The sequence below is a fragment of the Embiotoca jacksoni genome, unplaced genomic scaffold, assembly GCF_022577435.1.
Source record: "Embiotoca jacksoni isolate LCO1_2020_lvr unplaced genomic scaffold, fEmbJac1.0.p SCAF_27, whole genome shotgun sequence".
Classification (NCBI taxonomy): Eukaryota; Metazoa; Chordata; class Actinopteri; family Embiotocidae; genus Embiotoca; species Embiotoca jacksoni.
The window spans coordinates 5,283,986-5,307,279 of record NW_027185378.1 but is presented as its reverse complement, the minus strand read 5'-3'; the positions used below and the strand labels follow the sequence as shown (position 1 = coordinate 5,307,279).

General features: G+C 38.0%; 2 protein-coding genes across 2 annotated transcripts; both read left to right on the top strand.

Annotated features, from left to right (window-relative positions):
* The first annotated feature begins 409 nt into the window (after positions 1-409).
* Positions 410-7,188, top strand: LOC138204917 (G-protein coupled receptor family C group 6 member A-like). Its single transcript, XM_069160460.1, has 7 exons — positions 410-437; positions 1,639-1,720; positions 1,815-2,127; positions 2,299-3,078; positions 3,940-4,149; positions 4,232-4,349; positions 5,296-7,188. The coding sequence occupies exons 1-7, from the start codon at positions 410-412 to the stop codon at positions 6,222-6,224; spliced, it is 2,460 nt and encodes an 819-aa protein (XP_069016561.1). The 3' UTR covers positions 6,225-7,188.
* Positions 7,189-10,375: 3,187 nt separating this feature from the next.
* Positions 10,376-11,602, top strand: LOC138204929 (transcobalamin-1-like). Its single transcript, XM_069160473.1, has 4 exons — positions 10,376-10,483; positions 10,566-10,698; positions 10,866-10,999; positions 11,281-11,602. Exons 1-4 carry the CDS (start codon positions 10,408-10,410, stop codon positions 11,352-11,354), a joined length of 417 nt encoding a protein of 138 aa, XP_069016574.1. The 5' UTR covers positions 10,376-10,407; the 3' UTR covers positions 11,355-11,602.
* Positions 11,603-23,294: the final 11,692 nt, after the last annotated feature.

The following is a 23,294-nucleotide window of genomic DNA, read 5'->3' as shown; positions in this document are numbered from 1 at the left end:
GCAGGCCGGTCTGTAGCATCGATGCCTTCATCATGCAAGAACTGCTTACACACTCCAACCACATGAGGCCGAGCATTGTCATGCATCAGAAGGAACTGAGGGCCCACTGCACCAGCATGTGGTCTTACAATGGGTCTGAGGATCTCATCCCAGGACCTAATGGCAGTCAGGGTACCTCTGGCTAGCACACGGAGGGCTGTGCAGCCCTCCAAAGAAATGCCTCCCCAGACCGTCGCTGACCCACCGCCAAACCGGTCACGCTGGAGGATGTTGCAGGCAGCAGAACGTTCTCCACGGCGTCTCCAGACTCTGTCACGTCTGTCACATGTGCTCAGTGTGAACCTGCTCTCATCCGTGAAGAGCACAGGGCGCCGATGACGAAGCTGCCAATCTTGGTGTTCTCTGTTAAATGCTGATCGCCCTGCACGGTGTTGGCTGTAAGCACAGACCCCACTTGTGGACGTCGGGCCCTCGTACCACCCTCATGGAGTCTGTTTCTGACAGTTTGAGCAGAAACATGCACATTAGTGGCCTGCTGGAGGTCATTTTGTAGGGCTCTGGCAGCGCTCCTCCTGTTCCTCCTTGCACAAAGGAGCAGATAACAGTCCTGCTGCTGGGTTGTTGTCCTCCTACGTCCCCCTCCACGTCTCCTGGTGGACCGGCCTGTCTCCTGTTATGTCCTCCGTGCTCTTGACACTGTGCTGACAGACACAGCAAACCTTCTTGCCACAGCGTGCATTGATGTGCCATCCTGGATGAGCTGCACTACCTGAGCAACTTCTGTGGGTTGTAGACACCGCCTCATGCTACCTCTAGAGGTGAGGGCGCTGGCAAAATGCAAAAGTGACCAAACATCATCCAGAAAGGATGAGGACAGAGAAATGGTCTGTGGTCACCACCTGCAGAACCGTTCCTTTATAGGGTTGTCTTGATAATTGCCTCATTTCCACCTGTTGTCTGTTCCATTTGCACAACAGCAGGTGAAATTGATTCATAATCAGTGTTGCTTCCTAACTGGACAGGTTGATTTCCCAGAAGTGTGATTGACTTGGAGTTACATTGCGTTGTTTAAGTGTTCCCTTTATTTTTTTGAGCAGTGTATAAATGAATCCCTTTTAAGGCAGTTATATGTAACACATTGCCCTCTCTTGGCTCGTGGTGCAAAGTGCGCCTCTGTGGTTTTGGTCTGACTTGAGGGGAAAAAACAAATGACATACAGTATTTCAAATGCTGTGAAATACATAAAGCTGCCTTGTCTAAACCAGTTTATCAGCTGAAGGTGGCAGATCATTTGATAATGAATTATTATGTGACCATCAAAGAGTCACTTCACCAGCGATTCAAATCACCTGGCTGTCTGCGTGCCAATCCAGAGTTTCAAAGATATTAATAGCAGGGCAGGTTTTGCATTATGTGACAGGAAATTTAAATTTTCAAAGAGTCACACCTTTCACAAAGGGACTTTTTATGAGAGCTGTTGCTCAGGAACAAGTTCATACTCTAGAGAGAAGAACAAATGCACATACTGCATGCTTTGACTCTATGCAGCCACAATGTTGTTGTGGTTATTTGTCAACTTTATGAGTATATTTTGCACCTGTTTAAGAGAGAATAATTTTCGGCGTGCATACTCTCCAGGTGATATCATCATTGGAGGACTTCTCCCTCTTCACCAGCAAACCAATACAAGCACAGAACATGGAAAATTCTCCTGTGTGGAGTAAGTATGAAATTAATCTAATTACATCACTGTAAAAAAAAAAAAAAAAAATGAATCACTTGAAATTTAATCTGTCCCCTGTCAATTTTTGCAGCTATGACTTCAAAATTTTCCTACACAGCCAAGTGATGATTTACAGCATCGGAGAAATAAACCAGCGCACTCCAAGACTTCTCCCCAACTTCACTATAGGATACGACATCCACGACACTTGTGGAGATGTCAGCCATGCCATCAGAGCAACACTTCAGCTGCTGAAGAACCAGTCAGACCCTCACAGCTGTTTACTACCTGCACACCCTGACTCTGCTTTACCTGAACCCCAAACCAAGGTGGTGATCGGTGAGAGGTATTCTGAAGTATCGATAGCTGTTGCGCGTATTTTTGCTTTGTCATCAGTTGCACAGGTTTGTCCTCACTGTATTTTCTACAAACTGCAGTTAGAAACTTATATGGAAGCTAATAATTTTAGTTTAAAAATACAGTTAAATCAATATTTGTCTTTAGATTTAAATGCATCACTGTTGCAAATTTTGTGCGGAACTATTTTAACATGATTTTGTTCCTGTTTGTTACAGATCAGTCACGCATCAACGAGCGAGCTGCTCAGCAGGAAGTCCAAGTTCCCCACTTTTCTGCGAACAGTCTCGAGTGATGAATATCAGACAAAGGGCATTGCTTTGCTGGTGAAGAAGTTTAATTGGAAAACAGTGGCCATTGTGGGAAGTGACGATGAGTATGGGAAATACGGCACTGATCGCCTCGAGGACCACTTCATTAAAATGAGCATCTGCATTGAATTCATTGTCATCCTGCGTGACAACTTTACGAATACGAAATTGGCTGAGCTGGTAGAACAAATTGGTAACTCTTCGGCTGAAGCCATCATTGTGTTCACCAAGGACACCAATGTTGAAATGATCATGGACGCTGCCATTAAGAAAAACTTGAGCAGAACTTGGGTTGCAAGTGATACGTGGTCCACCTCTTCAAAGATCTTTACAATGCCAGACATTGAGCGGGCAGGGCAGGTTTTCGGATTCATCTTTAAGAGGAATGAGGTGCCAGGATTTAAAGACTACGTCATCTCAATGTTTAACAGAACTCCTAACACCTTTCTCCAATATCACCTCACTCAATATCCCCTGTGCTCAAATCTGTCTGAGGAGAACGGAGGAAACTGCTCGCTAACAAACGGCCGACAATGCCTGGACCCAAGCTGCTTGGCCACTTACATTGACCAGGATGAATCTTACAGTATTTATTTAGCTGTTCAAGTCATCGTGGAGGGTCTCAGACGCTTGCTAAAATGTGATCACCAACAGTGTGAACGTAGCGCCAAATTTACAGCCTTGGAGGTAAAGTATCTTGCTCATATATATTGTACGGCTGCTATATGTCTTGAACAAATATGTGTTAGACAATTTTTTTTTTGACAGTTAGATTAGATTAGATTAGATTAGATTAGATTAGATTAGATTAGATTAGATTAGATTAGATTAGATTAGATTAGATTAGATTATACTTTATTAATCCTACAGTGGGGGAATTTAGTCAATAGGAAGATAGTAGATAGGAAGTTTGCAAAGTTTCTCAAGCCTGTCTTGTGAATATGAAGCCAGCAGCCAGTTATCTTAGCTCGACATAAAGCATGTGAAATGGCTGTCGACAATGGAAATGACAAATTGCTTTTCTTGGGTCGATTATGTGTGTTATTTGACCATTTGCTAAATGCTTCAGATCTTGAATTTACCATGAGGTTGGTAGAAAAGCAACAGAGACTTTAGGAAATTACTGCTCTTGGCCAAGAAATAGTCAAAACATTACTCTCCTTAAAACTGCTGCATGTTCTCAAATCCTGGGTTTATAGATTAAAAAAAAGCTGATGAGAAGATTTGTATAGTGTTTCAAGTCCTCATGCAAAGCTAACTGGTTGCGGCTCACATTTACTGGACAGTTGCGACAACTACAAAAGAGTAAATAAGAGCATTTTCTGGCAAGTAAATATATTCCTGAAAACAAACAAAAGTTCAAATGTATTTTTTGATATTTATAAAATGTAAAAAATGTACATACTTACGCTACAAAATTCCTAACATCTATGGCTGTTTCGTTTATGAAATACAATACATATTTATTGTACTTTCATTTATTCAATTTCATAAGAGAATGTGATTTGTTTTATATTAGTTTTGTTTTGTTCATGGTTGTCTCCACAGCTTTTCAAGGAAATCCAGAATGTCAACTTCACTGTGAACACCACACATATATCCTTTGACAGAAATGGAGACCCCAGTTTGGGATATGATATTGTTTACTGGAACACGTCTGAATCCCAACAAGGCACAAAAATAATAACTATTGGAGAGTACTGGCCAAATGGGGAAATCAAAGTCCCTGAATATCTTCAAAACATAAAAACTATGGAGGTGAGATGAAGATTTCTTTATCTAGTTTATTCCTTTGATAATTTATGAATATTATTTACTGCTTCTGTTGTTTCCTTTAAAGAGGACTGCTTACAACTGCTCTAAAACGTGTAAACCCGGACACGAGTTGAAAACGCAAAGAAAAAAGTGTTGTCCTGATTGTGTTCCATGTGCGACTGGAGAGTTTTCCCCTGGAAACGGTGAGTGTTATATTACAAATCCCAACAGAATAATGTCTACTGATATACAGTTTCCTTCCATATTAATACATGAGGGCTAATAGGGGAGAGTTGTTTTTACAATCTGTAGCTGAGTGCACAGCTGACTAACAAATTGCAACAATAGTTAGAGGGATATTTAGATGCCTCTAACTATTGTTAGACTCCTCTTTTACATTAAGTAATATTGCTGGTTTTGAAAATAAAATAATTGTTGAATAGATGCATTTTAGTCTTGATAAAAAATACTCACCATGATGGGAAATTCCAGAACATGATTGTATTTTGAGAAATTATGTTTGGTGTCTGTATTTAATTTGACATAAAAAGGAAGGCATAAGATAAAAATTGGGGGCCGTTTTAATTAAAGCTTCCTCTCCCAAATATTTCCAACCAACCTCTTGTCTACACCACCTTCTGCCCCTAAAAATGTTCATACAGCCCACAGATAAGAGTTAAGGGTTGTGTATTTGATCTCACTGCCACCATACGTGTTAGAGCCAAACCTTTACTTCCTTATTTTTGCAGTAATATTTTGTACATAATTTTATGATTGGCTATAGCAAAGGAATACTAAGTCATCTTACGTATTCGGGGTAACAGGTCAAATTTATAAAAATATAAAAATACTCTTATTTACTAATTTTATATTCAAATGCTCAGGTTTAAACTCTTGTTGTTGCATGTCCTGAGTTCCCACATGTCAGTTTTGCATGTATTGCATAATGTCACTCTTACAATACCGTACTGTAATGTTGATCAGATATTGCAGTTTGTTACTTCCTCATTTGAGCAAAACATAAAATATTATATTTATGGATTTCTATGATATTCCTTTTCAAATGAGTTTATTCTTCAGAATGAATAAGCAAAATATCCTTTCTTTTCCTATTAAGTTAAAGTTGCATTTCTTTATTTACCTCTACAGGTACAGCATGTAAGCGTTGTGGTAAAAAGCAGTACTCAGACGACAAACAGCGGAACCGGTGTTTCAAAAACAATGATGTATTTCTCAAGTGGTCAGCCCCCTTCTCCATCATTTTGATTTCATTTGGATTCTTTGGGATAATCATTTCGATTGTGTTTGCAGTTCTGTTTACAATCTATCGTGGAACTCCCATTGTGAAGGCAGTTGGAGGTTATCTGTGCTTCTTGGAGCTTTTTTCCCTGATGGCCAGCTTCATCCTTTCTTTTAGCTTCATTGGCAAACCCACCAAGGCTTACGTCTGTTTTGGCCTGCCCCTCTTTGGTTTCGCCTTTTCCATCTGCATCTCCTGTATTCTGGCTAACTTGCTTCAGATCTTGGTGGGCTTCCAGTTTGACCTGAAGGTTGGATCCTGGGTGAAGAAGCTTAACTACCCACATGCCGTGGTGACCATCGTCTCTGGGGTTCAGTTGGCCTTATCTGTGTCATGGCTGATCTTGAGGCCCCCGCTCCCCAAAGAGATAATATCAGCAAGAATGAACCTGCACCAGTGTACGATGTGGTCCAATGGGTACTTTATTGCCATGATAGCCTACCTTGCTTTCTTGGCCCTCATTTGTTTCCTATTTGCAATCAAAAGTAAACAGCTGCCAGATTTGTATAAAAATGCAGTTTTAATCAGCATCAGTATGCTGCTGTTTTTAATCATTTGGATCATCTTCATCCCACTTCTTCTCAGTTTGACAGGGAAGTACAAACCGGCTATTGAAAGTGCAGCCATTCTCATTTCTAGCTACAGCATCCTCTGCTTTCACTTGGCCCCTAAATGTTACATTATGGTGTTCAGGAAAGAGCTTAATAATGAGAACGCAATTACTGAGTACATCAGGAGGCATTATGAGCAGAAGGGCATGAATGTGGTGAAATCATAATTGTACATACATATCCATACATTTATTTTGTAGCTGTTAGGTAAGAATTATCTGTACAGAAAATCATCTTTGTGTGGTGATATCAGAGCCATTGAGTGTCTCAAACAATTTAACATGTTGTAGAGACTTACACATACAAAGACTTGAAGCTGCAATGGCCCCAAAAATACTGAAATGGAGGTGAGCATACTTTTGTAAATGAGAGATTTAAGTTCCTTGTTCTAAATAAATTTGCAAAAATGTCAAAAAAATATTTTCACTTATCATTTTGGATTATCAAGTGCAAATTGGTGGGAATGAATGACGAATTAATCCTTCAAACATGAAATCTACAACACAATAAAGTCTGTAAGGGGACTTTGCTGATTAGTTTAATCTAATCCTTTTTTTGTACTGATCAAACAATATGTTAATTAATTGAATGGATAAAAAGCTGTTACAGTTTCAGAGTGGCTGTTTCCAGCCCTTGTGCTATGCTATCCAAAATGTAAAACGTTTCCTTTATCTATCTGAGTGTTATCACACTCTGCATTTTTTCTCTTTTCTACCTGTAGAACCTGTTTAGGTATAACCTATATCATATATTTATATACATAATAGAGGTAAATGCAGGTTTTTGGGTGATGTGATTACTCTTTACTTTAAACTGATCTGTACAGAGTGTATAATTATCTTTTTGTTTCTATTATTTGTATTTGTCATATATTATTTCAAATACAAGTGACATATTACTCACAAAAACAGATTAACTCAAGACATTATCAACTGAATGATATTTACAGTTTCTTTAATTATGGCCGCCAGCATAGGAAATGTTTATGTAACCTTGTGTTTGGTAATATGGTTATTTTTTTCATTGAAAGCATCAAACACCAGCAAGCTCTCCATGCGACACCGATAATCTGTAGAGCTGTGGATACGTTTCCTGAATATTAAATGTAATGTATGTCCACACAATAAACAACCAGTTTGACTTAAAAGTCTTCATTTGCAATATTACAACATGAGGCCGAACATAATTATTTGGCTGCTTTAACTTTACACTGCAAAGAAGGTCTAAAAGCCAGGTGTAGTGAGTAGATAAGCATGTTTGAATGTATTTATACTGTATATGAACAGATCATTGGAACGACAGCCAACTCAAACACACAGACAATAATTATTCCATTCATCCTGAAGGTTAACTGGGTCTTACAATTGTAATGGAAACTTTGCTCAGCAATAGTTCAGAAACAAAGATGATCCATTATTTGCAAGATTCAGGCTTGTATTAAATTCCAGCTGTGTTGTGTAGAATCAAATAAAGTCTAAAATGACTTCCGTGCTAATGTACATCCCAGGACCAGACAACGTTTTGATTCTAATTGCTAATTAAAACTGCAAGCAGTGATGTACGGGCCCTCGCACTCCGGCGCACCGCCTCCCCAAAGCCGTCTCCGCGTATACCCGCTTAAAGTTGCTATTTTTGACTCGTTTCCTGTCTCAAGCAGGGGGCGTTGGCGAGCCGTTTGGCCACGCCCACTCGCAAAACACATCAGATGTATCGTCTCACCACGCCGGACGTATGTCACTCGTTTCGTGAGGTTTCAAGCATCCGTTGACCTTAAACATCAACTTCCTGTGTCACGGCGAGTGAGCCGTTTGGCCACTCCCACTCGCGTGCAAACCGGAGTATCCAAATATTTACAAAAAAAACAAAAAAACAGTCACAGAGAGAAACAAATACTTGGAGATGAAAGTAAAAACATCAGAAGTGTCAGTCGGAATATTTAAAATAAAACTCGGTGTTGCCAGGCGGCCGGAGATGCTGCAGGTGGTGGTGGTGATGATGATGATGGTGATGATGAGGAGGAGGAGGTGCTGCTGCTGCAACACACACTGATGTGCGCGAACACTGACTGAAGCAGAAACCAAGAGCTTCATCTCAGCAGCTGATGATGACAATGACAGCAGAATTGGAGCAGAGGAGTTCCAGACTATGGTTCTGTCCTGAGTCATCCTGAGATGAACAGAGCTCAGATCTTCAGGTCCTCAGTCATTTCCCCACCACTGGAGTCTTCTGATCCCGGCTTCCCCTCTCAGGGATTTCATTTGTTTTCTATTTAATTCTGTGTGAACTATTTTTTTATTTTTTTAATTAAATGACCTTTTGTCATTCTAAAGACAGCAGCGTTAAAAAGGTAAATATAGTTTATTTAACTGGAAGATACAAAAAAAAAATTATATTGAGATACTGTATGTGAATTTAACATATTTGATAGGCATAACAAAGTAAGGGGTAAAACTTCATATTGTTCACAAAGGCAGTACTGGTTGGTTTACAGTGCGTTAACGAGTGCGTTTTCGAGTTTACTAATGGTAGAATAATCAGGTGAAATGGAACTGACACGATGCTGTTAAAAGGGAAATGTGTGTGTGTGAAACGAGCCTTCCTCTTTCACCTCCTCCTTCTCTCAGCTTCCCTCAAAGACATCACTTGAACTTCACCTCTGTGATGAGTTCACATTCACGAGGTAAAACAGGAGTGTGTCGCAAAGGAATGTGGTCTGACAGGCCAGTCTGGTTTTTAGGGTGCGAAGCCCCGTTGTTTTTCCAAGGAATTATTTTTCTCTTTCCTTATTATTCTTACGTAAAGTGATTTGCCTTTTTGGAGGCTTTATCATATTCAAAAACTCATGAAAGTGGATACACATATGTCTCCCGGTGAGGAGACGGCTTCGGACCTCGCACTCCAGCGCGCCGCCTCCCCGAAGCCATCTCCCCGACGTGCAGTGCGCGAGGGACCACATATACCCGCTTAAAGTTGCTATTTTTGTCTCGTTTCCTGTCTCCAGCAGGGGGCGCTAGCGAGCCGTTTGGCCACGCCCACTCGCAAAACATATCAGATGTATCATCTCACCACATCAGATGTATGTCACACGTTTCGTGAGGTTTCAAGCATCCGTTGACCTTAAACGTCAACTTCCTGTGACACGGCAAGACATCCAACCTTGCCGCATCGTCACGGCGACGCCCATTGACAAAGTTGAACGAATGTCTCAATATATCATCAACTACATGTTTAGGTTATTGTGACCCGACTTTATGTTCATGGGATCAACCAGCTCCACGTAGAATATGAAAGCATGAAAAGTGTCATTTCCAGTGGCCAACAGGGGGCGCTATGACTATGAGCGAATATTACCCCACAGGGGTCTTCAGGGCGGGGCTGTTATCATACCTGTGATGTTTGGAGAAGGTCGGTCCATGTACATAAGATTTAAAGCAACTCGTAGTTTCATGGCGAGACACTCAAAATGGCCACCACGCTACGGGCACACACATCGATGAAAACAAATTATTTATGCAACTTTTAATCCCAAACATGTTTTCTATCCATAGAACCTAAATTCAAGTCGGTACGACAAAATCCTTAGGACGAGTTCGACAAAGTACAACGTGTCAGAATCGCCCAAAATGGCAACTAAATTCAAAATGGTGGACTTCCTGTCCAGTTGACGTAACGGTGCAATGTAACTTTTTGTGCGTCTCGGTGTGATACACCTGTCCACCGGATTTCGTGAATTTAGGTAAATGTGGCCGCCAGGGCATCTCTTTAGGGGGCGCTCTCGAGCCGTTTGGCCGCGCCCATTTGCGACTCCACTAGAATACCAAATTTTTCGCCGGGAGACATATGTGTATCCTCTTTCATGAGTTTTTGAATATGATAAAGCTTCCAAAAAGGCAAATCACTTCACGTAAGAATAATAAGGAAAGAGAAAAATAATTCCTAGGAAAAACAACAGGAAAAAAAAACAGACTGGCCTGTCAGACCACATTCCTTCGTGACACACTCCTGTTTTACCTCGTGAATATGAACTCATCACAGAGGTGCTTGCAGTTTTAATTTATTTTTTATTTTCCTGCAACTCAGCCTTAATGTGATGGAGATAAATCACATTACAAAACAAAGATGAATCCTTTGTTTTTAGGCTCCAGAAAATGTGCTGCATGACTATAGTAGTTTGGTGTTACTGTTTGACTTCAGAGGGCAAACCCTTGTTGCATAATATAATATTTGTCTGGGGGAAAGAGAGATTACATTCTCTGTGGAATAAGGTGTGTTTCCTAATGTGGGTTAGGCCTCCTATAAGTACTAAGACGACGTGTTGTTCGACACATCAGAGGGAAAAGATCACACAGGATGGCTCTGAGACCAGCTGCTCTGCTCTCTGTGGGCTTTCTTCTGTTGTTGACACCAGGCGGTCTCTCAAATAAAGGTAAATTTATAGAAATATAACCTTTGTTTTTTTGTGCGTGTATCATGCAAAGCATGGCAAGCGAATATGACTTTTTATGCAGGTCCAGCATCTATTCCTATCAGAGTGTCTGTGGAGACTAGCACGACTACTGAGTCCTATTTGAGCTCTGTGGTAGAGGGAGGTGTGCTGCTGGGAGCTCTGAGGAGGCTGCAGGAAACACCAACGAACTTCAAGTAAGACTACCCATCATGACATCCCCTTTAATATCTCTGCCTGTCATCCTTTATTCTGAATGGGAGCTCGGCTGTTTCTCCTACATATTTAAGCTGATGATGACCCATTTCTGCTTTTTAAAGAAACTCCAGTAGAGATATGGCCTGACTCTCTGTACTGCCTGCAGGTTCACCACGAAGGAGAACCCAGACTTTGGTCCGTTTGTAGTGAGTATAAATGGAATAGCTGGAAACAAGCAGGATCACACGTACTGGGAGATCCTATCTGAATGCTCCGGAGAGCACAAAAGACTGGAAGTGGGTGAGTATCCTCCCCGGAGTTTCAGTGCAACATACCTGAGAAGGACCTAATCAACTGTAATGTAGCAGGAGAATTAGTTTCCCTTTCACTTGTTGGATGGCTTTTAGTGTGATTATTCTGAAATCATATCATATATATCTGTTTTACATCGGGAATATGTAGTGCTGCTAAGGGTTGCTAAGTTTTTTGGGGGTGTAGGAAAGAAGTTGCTGCACAAATAGTTATTTTAAAGAATTTGTTTTTTATGAATAAATTTAAAAATCTCGTGTCCCCTTTCACAGGAGTTGGCTGCTACATACCTGCAGCTAATGAACACATCGTCTTTCGGCTCAGTACCTGGTCCTCCGAGCAGTGATGAGTGTTTAGCGGTGACTCTTCAGAATCAGATGTGGAAGAGAATCAAACTTTATTTCCTTTTTAATTTTGTGTTTAATAGTTGTTTGTGGATTAGTGTTCTTGTAAGAGGCACTGATGGTTGTTGTGAGACTAAACACAACAGCAGCATCTGGTGGTATCAGCGGCAATGTCGTCTATCAAGTCTACTCAACTGGGTTGTAAAATATCAAACACCTGAACAAATAATTAAAGATGGTTAAAAATGTATGTAACATTTATTTTTTATCAAGTATATTTTGTGAATGTTTGACTTGTGTCATTCAAGGTCTTTGAATCTTTTACTATTTTTGTTTTACTTTAAAAATAGACAGGGAATTAAGAATGATTACAAAAAATCGAATGTGTACATGTTTTTATATCCTGGTGTGGACTTAAACCTGAATACACAACAGCTCACGGGGACATGTGTCACTGTGTGGACGTAATTTAGGTTTGCAGGGGTAGTCTTGTCTCTGAGGGTTAATACTTGTTTTTAGGGTTAAAATTAGACTTAGGTTGGGGTTAGTGTGAGGGTTGAGGTTAGTCATGTAGTTGTGATAGTTAAGGTTATAGGGTTAGGGGGCAGGGTATGTGTTACGGGGATGAAAATCCCCATTGGGATAATGAAACAAGCGTATGTGTGTATACATACAGTCTATCACAGGTCAGATAGTGTACTGCTTAATGAAAATTTTTGGGTGAATGCATACAAGATGATGTAATCCTATCAAAATGTGATGAGTCATTATTAAAGCTCTGATGAAGATCTGCAAGACTGAAAGCTTAAAAAAAATTAACTGAGTGATGCTTTAACTGTTTAACTTTCGACTTCAGATACACTAGTCATATTTTTGCTCTTTTTATTCATTTCAAATGCACCAGACATAATTTTACATTCATACAATCCATCTACAATATAAAAAAATAAAAATGTAATTTGAGAACAAATATACTCTGCTATTTTTCACAATGAATGACTTAGACATTAAAAAGTATACATGGTATAGCCCCAATAAACACACTATTCATGTTAACTCTGACCCCTGATCAAAGCTCTGCCCTTTGTAACAAGATTAAGGTTTCAGCTCATTCCAGGACAGATGGACTGAGAGGAGGAGCAACACAATAATCTCTGTGCTTTCACTCCCTTCTCTCCTTCTCTTAATCGTTATAACTTCCTCTCTCTTAGAAACCCAAACATGTGCACATGTTTAGACATATATTGTAGTAAGTGAGGTGTAGATTTTTTTTGACAGCAGACATGTTGACATGTCATTGTAGGGAGTGCAGGTGTAATAATGAGGGTTGCATCCAACACAGGAGCGTTCCTGCATTTGTGCATCCTGCTTCACTGTCACTGATTGGAACGGACCCATCATAAATACCCCTGTGCATTAGTAACAAGTCAAAATGGCTGCCATGAAAAAGGTCTATTCCTTGTAGATGGATTTTGTGAAAAATTATATTTAGCATCCAATTATTTCAACCAACCAGGGAACACTGTCTGAGCTATCAAATACTGCCTTAGAATAATTATTTGTCTTCACAAATGAGCTTTAAAAAACACCTCATCACCTGTATTTCAATTAATTGCTTGACACAAATTCTCAGACACTTTTTAAGTGATTAAAATTTCTCTTCTTTTCTGACCTTCTCGTCATAATATTATCTATCTATCTATCTATCTATCTATCTATCTATCTATCTATCTATCTATCTATCTATCTATCTATCTATCTATCTATCTATCTATCTATCTATCTATCTATCTATCTATCTATCTGATACATTTGAACCTCAGGCACTGAAGTCTTCCTGTCATATTGTTTAATCCTTCATTTAGAAACCAATAAGAAAATGTTGTTTTCAGTTTGCCAGAGATGAAATTAGTGTCTTAAACCATGCAGATTTTGGTGCACTGTTTTGTCCACACATTTGGCACTGTGGTCTACAGCCGGTCTGTGTCTCCTCTTTGTTTGAAGTCTGAACTGTCAACATCTTTTCTCTGTTTTTTAGCCAGAAGATGCTACAAATAAAAAGACAAAAAATGTTCTTTGCAGGGACTTCCTCACAGACGGGCCGCAACATCATGTTCAAAGCAAGTAATTAACCACATTATAGTGGATATGTGCAAAGACAACATGCTAACATTGCATCTGTTCAACAAGTCCACCAATCATAATGCTTGACAGTGTGTTGGGGGAAGCTACTAACCACATGATAGAGAGCAGTCACAAATGCAAGGAACACACTGTCCAAAGAAGCGCTTCCAACCCGTCTCCTTCTTCTTACAGTTGTCTATGCGAGTACAGCCCTGTTTGGGTGGGCCGAAGTAGGTCTTGTATGTGCAGGTGGCGTTGCATGTCCCATTTAGCTCCCTCTCACTGACTTCAATGCGTCCCTGTTGACACATTCCTAAAAGGCAGGTGGTAGGAGAGCTGAAAGATTCGTAGAGGGTCATAAAACCTTTAGTTGTTGTGGTCTGTGTTTACTCACGGAGGCATGTAGGCTTCGGGGTCCAGAGGCCGTCAGGCTGGCAGGATCTGGTAGTGTTTCCCACCAGCATGAAGTCAGAGTGACAGGCGTACCTCATCACAGAGCCCACCCACCAGTCATTACCGTACACTACTCCATTTTAGTCCACATCTGGCCTCCCACAGTTCACTGACACACAGAGGCAGGAGAACCCAAAGAAAAAGCATGACAATAAACGTCAGCAGAGATCAGAGTGACTTTAGTTTCGCTGTGTCCGAGTGGATCCATCAAATATCATCAGCCTCACCTTTGCAGTGACTTGTAGCCAAGCCAGCAGCAGCTCGAGTCTCCACAGAGATCTCTCCTCAGCTCCTGGTGCCGCGCCTTACAGCCTCCTGCACACATGGGCGCTGACCCGGACCAGTATGTGTCATCTAGGAAATCTGGCTGTACAATCCATACAGCCTCACCTACAGTGAAGTGCTTTTATTGGCATTTGCATACACGGGAACTGAACAAACATCCATATTATCATAAAATGTGTTTTGTTTTTTAATGGAAACCCCAAAGTGCTGATGATCCTTAGGCTACAAGGTCAACATTAAAACTGCAAGCAGTGATGTACGGACCCTCGCACTCCGGCGCGCCGCCTCCTCCCCAAAGCTGTCCCCCCGAAGCCGCCTCCCCAACGTGCAGTGTGCGAGGGACCACGTATCCCCACTTAAAGTTGCTATTTTTGTCTCGTTTCCTGTCTCCAGCAGGGGGTGCTAGCGAGCCGTTTGGCCACGCCCACTCGCAAAACACATCAGATGTATCGTCTCACCACGCCGGATGTATGTCACATGTTTCGTGAGGTTTCAAGCATCCTTTGACCTTAAACATCCAATTCCTGTGACACGGCGAGACATCCAACTTTGCCGCATCGTCACGGCGACACCCATTGACAAAGTCGAACGAATGTCTCAATATATCATCAACTACATGTTTAGGTTATTGTGACCCGACTTTACGTTCATGGGATCAACCAGCTCGACGTAGAATGTGAAAGTATGAAAAGTGTCATTTCCAGTGGCCAACAGGGGGCGCTATGACTATGAGCGAATATTACCCCACAGGGGTTTTCAGGGCGGGGCTGTTATCATACCTGTGATGTTTGGAGAAGGTCGGTCCATGTACATAAGATTTAAAGCAACTCGTAGTTTCATGGCGAGACGCTCAAAATGGCCACCACACTACTGGCACACACATCGATGAAAACAAATTATGTATACAACTTTTAATCCCAAACATGTTTTCTATCCATAGAACCTAAATTCAAGTCGGTACGACAAAATCCTGAGGACGAGTTCGACAAAGTACAACGTGTCGGAATGGCCCAAAATGGCGACTAAATTCAAAATGGTGGACTTCCTGTCCAGTTGACGTAACGGTGCAATGTAACTTTTTTGTGCGTCTAGGTGTGATACACGTGTCCACCGGATTTGGTGAATTTAGGTAAATGTGGCCGCCAGGGCATCTCTTTAGGGGGCGCTCTCGAGCCGTTTGGCCGCGCCCACTCGCGACTCCACCAGAATACCAAATTTTTCGCTGGGAGACATATGTGTATCCTCTTTCATGAGTTTTTGAATATGATAAAGCTTCCAAAAAGGCAAATCACTTTACGTAAGGAGAACATTTTTACGAAATACAATAGGGCTTTCGCACCGATGCTCGGTGCTCGGGCCCTAAAAAAGTCATACTAACTATAGCATGTCGTCCGAAATATGAAAAAAAAAAAGTCGTACTATAGGATGTCGGCTAATATATGGAATAAAAGTCATATTTTGCACGACATGCTATAAGTATGACTTCCGTTCACATTCTGGAAGCCAGCCTCGTGGTGCACCTGTGTCGTCTCTCAATTTGAAGGTACCAGGTTCAATTCCCGCCTGGAATGTATGGATGACTAACTTATGCATGTAGTCCGTAATGTAAAACATTACATTCATGCAATAAGCTGTTTTATTCTTTTGCTTGCACTTTGTGGTTTTATTTTTTTCAATTTAGAATATATGTATAAAGTCCTATCTAAACTCTTTTTGTCTTAACTTGAAGAAAAACATTATAATTAAGAATTAAAACTGCAACCTATACCTCCACCGTCCACAAATATTCATTTAAATGCGACCAAAATTGCCGCAGACATTCTTTGGACAGTAAATATACATGTTTTCAAGGAGGTCTGCAGTGATATTAAATATCTTCCTGTAATGTGTAGTGTATGCAAAACTTTTTCAAATTCCCCAAACGTTTCAACTTCACTAAAAGTTGAATCACCATCAACAGGTGGAATCTGAACCATTAATAGCAACCTTGGTGAAGTAGAATCTTTTACCTGTTGAGTTAACCAGACTGTCGGCTGAGTCTCTGGAAGCTCTGAGTGAACTCCATGGTACACTTTCTCCTACAACGACTCATTCTCCGGCACCGAAGATAGTCCTGCGGTCTACAACGCCGACTTCCAGCGTGAAACGACCTCATGAAGACACGGGTTCGAGCCCCGCTGAGGTAACACAACACACACATGGTTCACGGTTTACCCGCCGAGGTAATGCAACACTCACGGTTTACCCGCCGAGGTAACGCACGAGGTTCACTGTTTACCCGCCGAGGTAACACAACACACGAAGTTCACCGTTTACCCGCCGAGGTAACGCACGAGGTTCACCGTTTACCCGCCGAGGTAACACGACGCACGAGGTTCACGGTTTACCCGCCGAGGTAACACACAAGGTTCACGGAGGGTGAGACCTCCTAAGGCGAGTCCCTGTAAGGGTAAGCCACAAACCAAAGGTAAAAAGAAAAAGTCCAACAGAGACTCTTTTTTTTTCATTGTGTGCTGGTTGAGTTGCTTCAGTGAGAAGTAACTTGAGGCATGTCAGTTCAGAAAAAGGTCATAATCCAAAAAGTCATAAAACAAAGTCATACTATAGCATGTCGTCCAAAATATGATCAAAAAGTCATACTATAGCATGTCGTTCAAAATATGATCAAACAGTCATACTATAGCGTGTCGTCCAAAATATGATCAAAAAGTCATACTATAGCATGTCGTCTAAAATATGATAAAAAAAAAAGTCATACTATAGCGTGTCGTTCAAAATATGATCAAACAGTCATGCTATAGCGTGTCGTTCAAAATATGATCAAACAGTCATACTATAGCGTGTCGTTCAAAATATGATCAAAAAGTCATACTATAGCATGTCGTTCAAAATATGATCAAAAAGTCATACTATAGCATGTCGTCTAAAATATGATCAAAAAGTCATACTATAGCATGTCGTCTAAAATATGACCAAAAAGTCATACTATAGCATGTCGTCTAAAATATGACCAAAAAGTCATACTATAGCATGTCGTCTAAAATATGATCAAAAAGTCATACTATAGCATGTCGTCTAAAATATGATAAAAAAAAGTCATACTATAGCGTGTCGTTCAAAATATGATCAAACAGTCATACTATAGCGTGTCGTTCAAAATATGATCAAAAAGTCATACTATAGCATGTCGTCTAAAATATGATCAAAAAGTCATACTATAGCATGACGTCTAAAATATGAAAAAAAAGTCATACTATAGCATGTCGTCTAAAATATGATCAAAAAGTCATACTATAGCATGTCGTCCAAAATATGATCAAAAAGTCATACTATAGCATGTCGTCTAAAATATGATCAAAAAGTCATACTATAGCATGTCGTCTAAAATATGACCAAAAAGTCATACTATAGCATGTCGTCTAAAATATGATGAAAAAGTCATACTATAGCATGTCATTTAAAATATGAAAAAAAAGTCATACTATAGCATGTCGTCTAAAATATGAAAAAAAAGTCATACTATAGCATGTCGTCTAAAATATGATCAAAAAGTCATACTATAGCATGTCGTCTAAAATATGACCAAAAAGTCATACTATAGCATGTCGTCTAAAATATGATCAAAAAGTCATACTATAGCATGTCGTCTAAAATATGATAAAAAAAAGTCATACTATAGCGTGTCGTTCAAAATATGATCAAACAGTCATACTATAGCGTGTCGTTCAAAATATGATCAAAAAGTCATACTATAGCATGTCGTTCAAAATATGATCAAAAAGTCATACTATAGCATGTCGTCTAAAATATGATCAAAAAGTCATACTATAGCATGTCGTCTAAAATATGATCAAAAAGTCATACTATAGCATGTCGTCTAAAATATGATAAAAAAAAAGTCATACTATAGCATGTCGTTCAAAATATGATCAAACAGTCATGCTATAGCGTGTCGTTCAAAATATGATCAAACAGTCATACTATAGCATGTCGTTCAAAATATGATCAAAAAGTCATACTATAGCATGTCGTCTAAAATATGATCAAAAAGTCATACTATAGCGTGTCGTTCAAAATATGATCAAACAGTCATACTATAGCGTGTCGTTCAAAATATGATCAAAAAGTCATACTATAGCATGTCGTCTAAAATATGATCAAAAAGTCATACTATAGCATGACGTCTAAAATATGAAAAAAAAGTCATACTATAGCATGTCGTCTAAAATATGATCAAAAAGTCATACTATAGCATGTCGTCCAAAATATGATCAAAAAGTCATACTATAGCATGTCGTATAAAATATGATCAAAAAGTCATACTATAGCATGTCGTCTAAAATATGACCAAAAAGTCATACTATAGCATGTCGTCTAAAATATGATGAAAAAGTCATACTATAGCATGTCGTCTAAAATATGACCAAAAAGTCATACTATAGCATGTCGTCTAAAATATGATGAAAAAGTCATACTATAGCATGTCGTCTAAAATATGATCAAAAAGTCATACTATAGCATGTCGTCTAAAATATGATGAAAAAGTCATACTATAGCATGTCATTTAAAATATGAAAAAAAAGTCATACTATAGCATGTCGTCTAAAATATGAAAAAAAAGTCATACTATAGCATGTCGTCCAAAATATGATCAAAAAGTCATACTATAGCATGTCGTCTAAAATATGATAAAAAAAAGTCATACTATAGCATGACGTCTAAAATATGAAAAAAAAGTCATACTATAGCATGTCGTCTAAAATATGATCAAAAAGTCATACTATAGCATGTCGTCTAAAATATGACCAAAAAGTCATACTATAGCATGTCGTCTAAAATATGATGAAAAAGTCATACTATAGCATGTCATTTAAAATATGAAAAAAAAGTCATACTATAGCATGTCGTCTAAAATATGAAAAAAAAGTCATACTATAGCATGTCGTCCAAAATATGATCAAAAAGTCATACTATAGCATGTCGTCTAAAATATGATCAAAAAGTCATACTATAGCATGTCGTCTAAAATATGATCAAAAAGTCATACTATAGCGTGTCGTTCTAAATATGATCAAACAGTCATACTATAGCGTGTCGTTCAAAATATGATCAAAAAGTCATACTATAGCGTGTCGTTCAAAATATGATCAAAAAGTCATACTATAGCATGTCGTCTAAAATATGATCAAAAAGTCATACTATAGCATGTCGTCTAAAATATGATCAAAAAGTCATTCTATAGCATGTCGTCTAAAATATGATCAAAAAGTCATACTATAGCATGTCGTCCAAAATATGATCAAAAAGTCATACTATAGCATGTCATCTAAAATATTACCAAAAAGTCATACTATAGCATGCCGTCTAAAATATGACCAAAAAGTCATACTATAGCATGTCGTCTAAAATATGATGAAAAAGTCATACTATAGCATGTCATTTAAAATATGAAAAAAAAGTCATACTATAGCATGTCGTCTAAAATATGAAAAAAAAGTCATACTATAGCATGTCGTCCAAAATATGATCAAAAAGTCATACTATAGCATGTCGTCTAAAATATGATAAAAAAAGTCATACTATAGCGTGTCGTTCAAAATATGATCAAAAAGTCATACTATAGCATGACGTCTAAAATATGAAAAAAAAGTCATACTATAGCATGTCGTCTAAAATATGATCAAAAAGTCATACTATAGCATGTCGTCCAAAATATGATCAAAAAGTCATACTATAGCATGTCGTCTAAAATATGATCAAAAAGTCATACTATAGCATGTTGTCTAAAATATGATCAAAAAGTCATACTATAGCATGTCGTCTAAAATATGATCAAAAAGTCATACTATAGCATGTCATCTAAAATATGACCAAAAAGTCATACTATAGCATGTCGTCTAAAATATGATAAAAAAAAGTCATACTATAGCGTGTCGTTCAAAATATGATCAAACAGTCATACTATAGCGTGTCGTTCAAAATATGATCAAACAGTCATACTATAGCATGTCGTCTAAAATATGATCAAAAAGTCATACTATAGCATGTCGTCTAAAATATGATAAAAAAAAGTCATACTATAGCGTGTCGTTCAAAATATGATCAAACAGTCATACTATAGCGTGTCGTTCAAAATATGATCAAAAAGTCATACTATAGCATGACGTCTAAAATATGAAAAAAAAGTCATACTATAGCATGTCGTCTAAAATATGATCAAAAAGTCATACTATAGCATGTCGTCCAAAATATGATCAAAAAGTCATACTATAGCATGTCGTCTAAAATATGATCAAAAAGTCATACTATAGCATGTCGTCTAAAATATGACCAAAAAGTCATACTATAGCATGTCGTCTAAAATATGATGAAAAAGTCATACTATAGCATGTCATTTAAAATATGAAAAAAAAGTCATACTATAGCATGTCGTCTAAAATATGAAAAAAAAGTCATACTATAGCATGTCGTCTAAAATATGACCAAAAAGTCATACTATAGCGTGTCGTTCAAAATATGATCAAAAAGTCATACTATAGCATGTCGTCCAAAATATGATCAAAAAGTCATACTATAGCATGTCATCTAAAATATGACAAAAAAGTCATACTATAGCATGTCGTCTAAAATATGATCAAAAAGTCATACTATAGCATGTCGTCTAAAATATGATCAAAAAGTCATACTATAGCATGTCGTCCAAAATATGACCAAAAAGTCATACTATAGCATGTCGTCTAAAATATGACCAAAAAGTCATACTATAGCGTGTCGTCCAAAATATGATCAAAAAGTCATACTATAGCATGTCGTCTAAAATATGATCAAAAAGTCATACTATAGCATGTCATCTAAAATATGACCAAAAAGTCATACTATAGCATGTCGTCTAAAATATGATAAAAAAAAGTCATACTATAGCGTGTCGTTCAAAATATGATCAAACAGTCATACTATAGCGTGTCGTTCAAAATATGATCAAACAGTCATACTATAGCATGTCGTCTAAAATATGATCAAAAAGTCATACTATAGCATGTCGTCTAAAATATGATAAAAAAAAGTCATACTATAGCGTGTCGTTCAAAATATGATCAAACAGTCATACTATAGCGTGTCGTTCAAAATATGATCAAAAAGTCATACTATAGCATGACGTCTAAAATATGAAAAAAAAGTCATACTATAGCATGTCGTCTAAAATATGATCAAAAAGTCATACTATAGCATGTCGTCCAAAATATGATCAAAAAGTCATACTATAGCATGTCGTCTAAAATATGATCAAAAAGTCATACTATAGCATGTCGTCTAAAATATGACCAAAAAGTCATACTATAGCATGTCGTCTAAAATATGATGAAAAAGTCATACTATAGCATGTCATTTAAAATATGAAAAAAAAGTCATACTATAGCATGTCGTCTAAAATATGAAAAAAAAGTCATACTATAGCATGTCGTCCAAAATATGATCAAAAAGTCATACTATAGCGTGTCGTTCAAAATATGATCAAAAAGTCATACTATAGCATGTCGTCCAAAATATGATCAAAAAGTCATACTATAGCATGTCATCTAAAATATGACAAAAAAGTCATACTATAGCATGTCGTCTAAAATATGATCAAAAAGTCATACTATAGCATGTCGTCTAAAATATGATCAAAAAGTCATACTATAGCATGTCGTCCAAAATATGACCAAAAAGTCATACTATAGCATGTCGTCTAAAATATGACCAAAAAGTCATACTATAGCGTGTCGTCCAAAATATGATCAAAAAGTCATACTATAGCATGTTGTCTAAAATATGATCAAAAAGTCATACTATAGCGTGTCGTTCAAAATATGACCAAAAAGACATACTATAGTATGTCGTCCAAAATATGACAAAAAAGTCATACTATAGCATGTCGTCCAAAATATGACCAAAAAGTCATACTATAGCATGTCGTCTAAAATATGATCAAAAAGTCATACTATAGCATGTCGTCCAAAATATGACCAAAAAGTCATACTATAGCATGTCGTCCAAAATATGACCAAAAAGTCATACTATAGCATGTCGTCTAAAATATGATCAAAAAGTCATACTATAGCATGTCGTATAAAATATGACCAAAAAGTCATACTAGAGCATGTCGTCTAAAATATGATCAAAAAGTCATACTATAGCATGTCGTCTAAAATATGATCAAAAAGTCATACTATAGCATGTCGTCTAAAATATGATCAAAAAGTCATACTATAGCATGTTGTCTAAAATATGATCAAAAAGTCATACTATAGCATGTCGTCCAAAATATGATCAAAAAGTCATACTATAGCATGTCGTCTAAAATATGATCAAAAAGTCATACTATAGCATGTCGTCTAAAATATGATCAAAAAGTCATACTATAGCATGCCGTCTAAAATATGATCAAAAAGTCATACTATAGCATGTCGTATAAAATATGACCAAAAAGTCATACTAGAGCATGTCGTCTAAAATATGATCAAAAAGTCATACTATAGCATGTCGTCTAAAATATGATCAAAAAGTCATACTATAGCATGTCGTCTAAAATATGATCAAAAAGTCATACTATAGCATGTTGTCTAAAATATGATCAAAAAGTCATACTATAGCATGTCGTCCAAAATATGACCAAAAAGTCATACTATAGCATGTCGTCCAAAATATGATCAAAAAGTCATACTATAGCATGTCGTCTAAAATATGATCAAAAAGTCATACTATAGCATGCCGTCTAAAATATGATCAAAAAGTCATACTATAGCATGTCGTCTAAAATATGATCAAAAAGTCATACTATAGCATGTCGTCCAAAATATGACAAAAAAGTCATACTATAGCATGTCGTCCAAAATATGACCAAAAAGTCATACTATAGCATGTCGTCCAAAATATGACAAAAAAGTCATACTATAGCATGTCGTCCAAAATATGACCAAAAAGTCATACTATAGCATGTCGTCCAAAATATGACAAAAAAGTCATACTATAGCATGTCGTCCAAAATATGATCAAAAAGTCATACTATAGTATGTCGTCCAAAATATGACCAAAAAGTC

Coding starts and splice junctions, on each gene's coding strand:
- LOC138204917 (XM_069160460.1), top strand. CDS start 410: ATGCTGATCGCCCTGCACGGTGTTGGCT. Junction 438..1,638: donor CGCCCTGCACGGTGTTGGCT/GTAAGCACAGAC, acceptor CATACTCTCCAG/GTGATATCATCATTGGAGGA. Junction 3,079..3,939: donor CCAAATTTACAGCCTTGGAG/GTAAAGTATCTT, acceptor TTGTCTCCACAG/CTTTTCAAGGAAATCCAGAA.
- LOC138204929 (XM_069160473.1), top strand. CDS start 10,408: ATGGCTCTGAGACCAGCTGCTCTGCTCTCTGTGGGCTTTCTTCTGTTG. Junction 10,484..10,565: donor AGGCGGTCTCTCAAATAAAG/GTAAATTTATAG, acceptor CTTTTTATGCAG/GTCCAGCATCTATTCCTATC. Junction 10,699..10,865: donor GAAACACCAACGAACTTCAA/GTAAGACTACCC, acceptor TACTGCCTGCAG/GTTCACCACGAAGGAGAACC.